At 31.4% G+C, this 8878-nt stretch overlaps 1 protein-coding gene across 1 annotated transcript; it reads left to right on the forward strand.

Moving 5' to 3' along the window:
• Positions 1-461: 461 nt before the first annotated feature.
• On the forward strand, positions 462-2810 carry LOC119675916 (uncharacterized protein K02A2.6-like). Its single transcript, XM_038087130.1, has one exon. It carries the CDS (start codon positions 462-464, stop codon positions 2808-2810), a length of 2349 nt encoding a protein of 782 aa, XP_037943058.1.
• The last annotated feature ends 6068 nt before the right edge of the window (positions 2811-8878 follow it).

Raw genomic sequence — 8878 nt, forward strand, 5'->3', positions numbered from 1 at the left:
AAACTAAGGCACATTTAATTATTAAACCAAACTGTCAACCTGTTTTTCGACCTAAGCGCCCGGTAGCATACGCAGTTCAACATTTGGTTGAAGAAGAAATCAAGCGACTTCAAGATCTCGACATTATCGCACCCATAAATTACTCTGACTGGGCCGCACCAATCGTTATCAAAAAGCCAAATGGTAGCATTCGTATTTGCGCTGATTTCTCAACTGGTCTTAACGACGCGCTTGAATCTTACAAGTATCCACTACCGCTTCCAGAGGATATTTTTGCAAAAATTAGCAATGCAACAGTATTTAGTCATATAGACCTTTCGGACGCTTTTCTCCAAATCGAAGTTGATAGCAAATCGCAAGAACTTCTCACAATAAACACGCATCTAGGTTTATTCAAATACAAGCGTATGGTTTTTGGCGTCAAAACTTTTCCGGCAATTTTCCAACAAATTATGGATAAAATGCTTGCGGGCTTAGATTGCGCAGCTGCTTACATCGACGATATCTTTGTCTCAGGTAGAAACCAACAAGAGCATGACAACAACTTACATGAAGTTCTACAACGTATTTATCAATACGGGTTTAAACTCAAGATCGCAAAATGCAATTTTTCAGTTCCTGAAATTGCTTACTTGGGATATATTGTCAGTAAAGACGGCATTCGCCCAGATCCAAAAAACATTGAAGCAATCAAGACAATGCCTGCTCCAACCAATCAATCCGAACTTAGATCACTCTTAGGTGCTATCAATTTTTATGGAAAATTCATAAATCACATGCGCAAATACCGAGGACCATTAGGCGAACTACTTCAAAACAACAAGCAGTGGCAATGGACGGAACTTCATCAACGCTGTTTGGATGGTTTCAAGCAAATTTTGTCATCAGAGTTATTATTAGCGCATTACGATCCACTAAAAAACATAGTAGTCGCTGCAGATGCATCTAACTATGGGCTCGGAGCTTGCATTTTTCATGAAGCTGACGACGGTTCAATGAAAGTAATATGTCATGCGTCCAGATCACTAACGCCCACAGAAAAACAATATAGCCAAATAGAAAAAGAAGCTCTTGCGCTTATTTTCGCGGTTACGAAATTTCACAGAATGGTTTTTGGGAGAAGATTCAAACTTCAAACAGATCATAAGCCTCTTCTAGCTATATTTGGTGATAAAACGGGAATTAAGGTGCATCAAGCAAATAGACTTCAACGTTGGGCAATTAAACTGATTGCATACGACTTCGAATTAAAGTTTATTTCAACTAACAGTTTTGGGTATGCAGACGTTTTATCACGACTCATACATAATACAATCAATCCTTCAGAAGACTATGTCATCGCTGCAGTAGAGTTTGAAATTGAAAGTAAACAAATTTTACATAACTCACTTGATAAGCTGCCGCTTACCAGCAAAATGATTACTTACGAAACAGCTAAGGACAAGGTTTTAGCTAAAATTCTCGAATATGTAACTGAAGGATGGCCATCAAACTGCAACAACAGTGAGTTAAAAGCTTACTTTAACCGAAAAAACGACATATGTATAGTTGACGGATGTTTAATGCTCGGACAACGCATTATTATACCTCAAATTTTCCGAAAGCGCATTCTTAAAGAAATTCACCGAGGTCATCAAGGCATAGGTCGTACTAAAGCCATCGCGCGGAACTACGTTTATTGGTCAAATATCGATTACGATATTGAAGCAATGGTGAAAAGTTGTTCAAATTGTGCCGCAGCAGCTAAAATGCCCACAAAAACAACTTTACATCCTTGGCCAAAACCTTCTGATTCTTGGGAACGGCTCCATATTGATTATGCAGGACCAATAGATTCATACTACTATTTGGTCGTAATCGATGCGTTCTCAAAATGGCCAGAAATTATACAAACAAAATCTATAACAGCAACTCAAACAATTTCCAGCTTGAAAGAAATTTTCGCTAGATTTGGGTTACCGAAGACAATAGTTTCAGACAATGGTACTCAATTTGTGAGTCACCAATTTCAAGAGTTTTTAGCGGAAAACGGCATTAGTCATATACGAAGCAGTCCGTACTATCCCATGTCAAATGGACAAGCCGAAAGGTTTGTGGATACTTTAAAGCGAGCACTCAAAAAGTTAAATGGGAAGGGGGTAACTGCTGAAAATCTTCAAACATTTCTACAGGTTTACCGATCAACTCCGAATAAGCAAAATGAGGACAGTAAATCGCCAGCTGAAGTTTTACTAAAAAGAAATATCCGTATTAAACTTGACTTAATTAAACCAACGCTGGTGTCTTTACCAGACCCAAATGCCAAGTTTAAAAACAAGTGCGATACACAACTCAAAATGAAAGCGCAATTTGACAAAAGGCACGGTGCAAAGCCAAAGTTTTACGAAAAACAAGAGCTCGTTTATGTCAATATATTTAAAAACAAACACTTTGAATGGACAAAAGGAAAAATAATCGAACGCATAGGTAACGTCATTTATAATGTTCGCTTACAAAATGGCAAACTTATTCGTGCACATGCCAATCAAATTCGTGACCGTAAAGATCAAGAAAATGAGTTATCTTTAGAAATATGTACTTCCGAAGATATCGCCAACGAAAAGTGTTTAGTTGATGCATTTGGCCTCTACGAAACAACACCTAAAGATGTGGTCGAAATAACTAACAACAACATGGTTTCGACTCCAGATCAATCTTTCAACGAAGTAACCGAGATTGCAATCCCTCAAACTGAGAAGCACAATGAGGCAGTTGTTCCGTATACCCGACCAAGGCGTACTAGACATCCTGTTGACCGTTATAGACCCTAGAATCACCGCATTGGAGATTTAATCTCAAAAGGGGAGGTGTTGGCAACTCTGCCAAGATGACAGTTGACAGATAAAGTAGAATTAACATTTTACTTCTGTCAGTTATTTTGAACTTGTGAAATAATGATAACTTGGAGTTTTTTGAATAAATAAATATCTAAATTATACAGATATAACACATACCATCAACTGTTGCTTTGTTTTTGGATCGAAAGACTAAATTTCATCATCTAACATTATTGTGTTTAAGGTGCTGCATCCTCTATTTTCAAATATTTTTAAGAAAATAATAAGCAAAACACAAGTTTATTCTAAAGAGGTTTAGTTAAATTTTAAGGAATCCAATGTGCTGATTCTTTGTGTATCCAAAAGCCGCTTGTTCAATTTTTGCGATACAGCCATAGCACTCAATCCCAGTTCATCAGAAATGTTTTACTTAATTAATCTTGGATCTTCATCAATTTCGGTTTGCACCAGAATGTACATTATCAGTTAAAGATTTTAGGCGAGATTTGTTTACTTTAGAATCTCCAAAACCGTTTCGAAACACTCGTTCTATATAGGATTTGGAAATTGTTAAATATTTCTACAGTCTTAAAGTGATGTCAAAATCCAAAAACAAAATGCAAACAGAATTTTTTGTTGCGATGACGCTTAGTGTATCAAAACAGAAGTATGCTGATCAAAATTCTATATTTTCTGAACCAGTTAAGATATTAAAATAAAATTTTACTAAAACTTTGTTTTTGAGATGGCCTTTCTTTTGAATCATATTTGAGCCTAAACGGCCTACCGAAACCCGTCCAAATTTTGCTCCGAAAATGTTTTATTTTCACATTTTCTTAGTTTTCTGATTCAGAAAATATGGAATCTTGATCGGCTAATTTCTGTTTTGGTACACTGTGTGGCGGTGGAACTTGCGCTGGGATCTTCAAATAAAATATGACAATCCTACGGAAATCATTTTTGGGATGCGTTAAAAATTTTTTTGCCGTTGAGAAGTAAGCGACCTTTGGTAGTTTGACAAAAATGCATTAGTTGAAATATTTAATGATATAGAAAATAGAGTTCCAATTTCAGTATAAATTTGAAATGCTATGAATTCCTTTTAGTATCGATCTAGATGACATCTAGTTATATAGTGATTCTTGAAATTTAAACAGCTATAATTTTAACGACAGTATCAGCTTTTTCCTTACTATCAGTTCTATAATCTGCAATGTATATTACATCTACCTGAACTTTTTGATACAAATATACTAATTTCTGATTATTTCTGTTACATAAATTTTTAAAAAAATCTTTAAACGAATATTTGAATTCTTAAAACAATAAATTCAAATGAAATTAAAGACTTAATTTCGCTTTATTAAGTAATCAATTTAATTTAACCAATTTAATGCCTTACTTTCGAAAAGCACTCACGCGTCAATATTTACACATGTTAATGCAATCAGCATCTGTACATGTTATAAACTATATATAAAAATATATGAAAGTATACAAATATATCTAAAATTCTGTAAGGAGTTCAATAATTTCTATGGAAAACAAAAGTTAACCATGAAACGCGTAAGATTGTGGCCTTGAGATGTCAAACTCAATCCTTCCAAGATTTTGTATTTTCACAAAATTTTTATTGATTCCTTTTCTTTACGCACATTTCTTTGGATTTTATTTTATTTTTTTTGTTTTTTATAATATAAGGATACTAAAATTGTTAAAAGAAAATAAAAATAATAATAAAAATAAAAATAAAAATTTTGAAGGAAAGCATTCGTTTTATTTTGGCTTCTAGGGTTTACGTATGTCTTTCGGTTTTAAATTTTATGAGTTTGAATTAATTCCCATCAATGTTTCACGCACATATAATATATCATCTGGCCGGAATAAGCGCTTGTCAGAGACTGATTGATTAAATTCGTATATGTGATGGTCGTACACATAATCACTTTAATTATTTTAATAACGAGTATGTAAATATCGATGTGGTTTGTGTACTTCACAAAGTGCTGTTCGCAGTTTTTCCATTAAATTTTTAATTAAATTTCCTTAAAAGTGAAAAATTGAGCAAATGGTTTCATTCTTTTTTATTCAGGTGATAAATTATTTTTGTTATTGAAACTTACATTGTGAAGTATGTCGTTCTTCAGATAAATTAAAAATTATTATTCGTGTAGCAAATAATATTTTAAGTGACATGTATATATTATAAAACCAAAAACCTTATAGAATTTTATTCATTATAAAGAAATTTACTATGAAACGAAAGAATAATACAATTATTTATTAAAAAAATATGTGCCTAATATACATGACAATATACATTCCATTAATAAATCTGGGGTAATTTTTTCAACCGAGGTTTACTTTTAGTATAATTTTCCTTTGCGATTGGTAATTCGCAAGCGAAATGTATAAGGCGGGTAGTTTGGAGTAGCGGCCTTATTTCCAAAAAGCCCACTTGAGCTCAAATAATGACCCATTATGGTACCACAGGAATAGTATCGATATATACCTAGATTGAACTCAGAATATAACCAACGCCGAAAAAGGTGACGACTTCCACATTAGGTTAAGGAAGTCCAACCTGCCAGTTCTATAAACTTGGCTAGGTTCTTAATATTACAAGATGACAGCTCGTCCAAGTCGGTGAGAAAAGGGACCTGGACTTAGTTAGAGTAGCAAGAATACCCTGAAATTAAAAACTGTTTTATATGACTTAACAGAAATAGTGTTATTTGATTCGACGTATGTATTTCTGAAAAATATAAATGCCTATTAGTATGCAAATTAGAAAATTACTGGATTAGTTTAAAAACATTCGATTGGGTCACAAAATTTGACAGATCGAGAGTAAATCTAGATTGAATCCAGATTTACCCATTGAAAGCGCTTATAATTAAGGTAAGGACTGACAATGGTTTTACATATACTTTTTTTATGTTATAATGTAATTTGTAGAAGCAAAAGGTATCATGTAACGAAATTAAGGTTATATCATAAGTTTTATAATAACCTATAATCGTATATTCGTATATTAGTTACTGTTAAGAAATTTACTATAGTAAATTTCTTTACATTAATATACATTAGTGATATTATATTTAAAATATATTCTAGTTTATAAACTTATTTTTCTGAGCCTAGTACCATACAAATCAGTTAGGATGGGCCTTTTTAGAATCATAAGAGTAGTTCCTAGTTGTTCATAATTGACGATAGTGTGTTTCTTATGATCTTGATGATATTCATATTAAATTATGATTTTAGTCCATATCATTGTCTGAATTTTTTTCCGGTTTTATTGCTATCTACCTACTTACACTTGTTTAGTTATTAATTATTATGTTAATTATTATTATTATTAGACACGATTTTATTAAATATGAAATTCAAAATATAAAAGGTATTTTGTTTACTGGTGTGATTTTTATATGTATATAATCCTATATTATATAATATATGCATAATCCTATAGAGCAACCATTTGAGTGAGAAATAATAAATCTAAAATTCTAACATTAATTTGTGGAGTGCCCAGCATGAATACCTACTGAACATTTATATTCCTATATATATATTTTCAGTTTAAATTTTTTTTTATTTGTGTTAATTATTTAATATTTGGGAAGACGAAATAAATTGTGGAATTTTCTTCAATCAAAGCAAATAATTAATTATAAAATACAACTATTATGGTTCAATTTCACATGTATTACAAATACTTCTGGAGCATAAAATCAGACCATTTTATTTGTAGCTTTATGGGCTTCAAAAAATGTATAACAATTTTGTTGCTTACAGTACATTACAATAGACGAAATAATAATTGGTCGTTTATTCACTCAGGTAAAAAGAAACCATATTAAACAAATAAATTTACACATTTCATATCGTCTTCATAATAATTATAATGTAATTTGAATAAACCACATGAGAATTGAAAAACTAAATTTTCTATCAGTAATAAGTAGAACAATATGAAATAGACAGATAGCAATGTATTTGAAAGCTAATTCTGCAAGAGAAGTGTCTTTTCTCAGCAAAACAAATATATTCCGTAGAATAGTTTTTGTAAGAACACATTTGTTGCGAAATAATTGCAGAAATGTGCTTTGGTTTAGAATTGATAGGAAGACGTCGGTAAAATTGTGTGCTGATCCAAAGTACACAATTAAAACAGTAAAATACGGTGGTGGCAACATCATGTAATGGGGTTGTTTTTTCTTATCAGGTGTTGGTCCAATATACTAAATAAAAGATAGGACGTGCGCAACGGACTATGTCCATATATTAAATAATAAAATGTTACCACACTCAAAAGAATAATTTGGTTGATTAATTCAGTATTTAACTAAATCTCAGGTCAAAATATTCTTACTCGATGCATCATGTTGGTTCAACCTCACCACATATTGATTTTCATATCTTCTTTACCACATGAGCTAAAATTTCTCAAGTGATCGGGCTAATGTAAAGAGAATATGTTTAGAGCTTTGTTTTTAAGTGAAAGTTTACGCAGGATAACGACCCTAAATACTCCTCGCTCGAATAGCAAAGACCTGGCTCAGGGACAAAAATATCGCCTTATTTGTATGGTCTTTACAGTTGTCGGACTTAAATATAATAGAGCGTCTTTAGAAAATTCTTTAAAAGTAAATTTCCAACTATAAGACCGAAAATATAATAAGTGTAAATCGAATGGCATCGATTCATCGATTTGCGCAAATCTAGTGGATTTTCTGGGTCATCAGTGCGCCAAAGTTATATAAAATAATGGTGCCACAACTAAAAATAGTTTTAATTACACATAACATTTAAAATAAGCAGGTTTTTAAAAATAAATAAATTTTTGTTAATTTAAAATTTTTTGTTTCTATTTCTGAAAGCGAAGTAGGTTAACAAGCAAACATTAGTTAGTTCAAATGATAACATTAATGAAAATGCAGTGCTTTTTTGATATCTCATAAAAAAATGACGCGAATATAAAGGAAACTAATCGAAAAATTGCAATAGTTAAGTTGAGTTTTGTAAGAACAGTCTTTACTTCAGAAATCACTTTTTTTTTTGGAGATCAATTTCTAATCCTGATCCATGTTGCATGCTGCAGAAAATATTCTAAACCTGACGCCTACTATAGTCGCCATCATTGTTGAATTGATGGTCCTGTTACTTTGCTATAAATGTTTTATTAACAAATTAACGTATTGTGTTTATATTAGAACGAAATCATAAACCAGCTGTAGAATAATTGAATTAATTAATTATATATTTTTTATTTAATTGTTAAATTTGAATACTATTCTGTTTGTATAAATATAAATATAGATAAAATGAATAACACAAAAAAGTTATTGGTGAGCATCTTATATTACATTTGAATTTATAGAAAAGTATAATTTTTTTTAGACTTGATCATCATTATAGATCATTTTTTAAGCATTCATGTCAAAAGAATACACATATACCTTCTATCCGTGCATTTAGCTATTTTTACTATGGAAAATTCTTGTTGTATGCGATTTTCTGACCAAACACGGCACCACTGTCATCGGTCAGGCACCATATTCGCCCCTTCGTGGTAAGCGTTTTGAATCGATTGAATCGGTAGAAGAGAATTCGCTGAAGGAACTAAAAGCCATACCTTCACGGGCCTACGAAAAGTGTATGGAAGATTGGGTTAAGTGTTGGCATATGTGTATCGTTTCAAAAGGAGCATATTCAGAAGGAGATAAAATAAATTTGAAATAAAATTTAAATTTGTGTGTTTTATTTACAAAATCCGAGTAATTTTTGAGCAGAAGGTAGTAGCAGTAATTAACAATTTTATATAACTAAACATTGTTGAAGGTATAAATAAATTTGTTCAAGGCTAGAACACAGTTATTGCATTATAACTACTTCCTCAAAAATCTTTATTATGGTATTATACAGAACAAATTATAATATAAAATATATGCAATGATCACAAATTTTTCATATGTCGAAATACTTTAATTAAAGTGTTAATTAATAAGGAAAAACTGAATTTAAACAAAATTGTTATTAATATTTTTTAATTTTAT

Source organism: Teleopsis dalmanni, chromosome 2 (assembly GCF_002237135.1).
Source record: "Teleopsis dalmanni isolate 2A chromosome 2, ASM223713v2, whole genome shotgun sequence".
Taxonomy (NCBI): domain Eukaryota; kingdom Metazoa; phylum Arthropoda; class Insecta; order Diptera; family Diopsidae; genus Teleopsis; species Teleopsis dalmanni.

Coding starts and splice junctions, on each gene's coding strand:
- LOC119675916 (XM_038087130.1), top strand. CDS start 462: ATGCTTGCGGGCTTAGATTGCGCAGCTGCTTACATCGACGATATCTTT.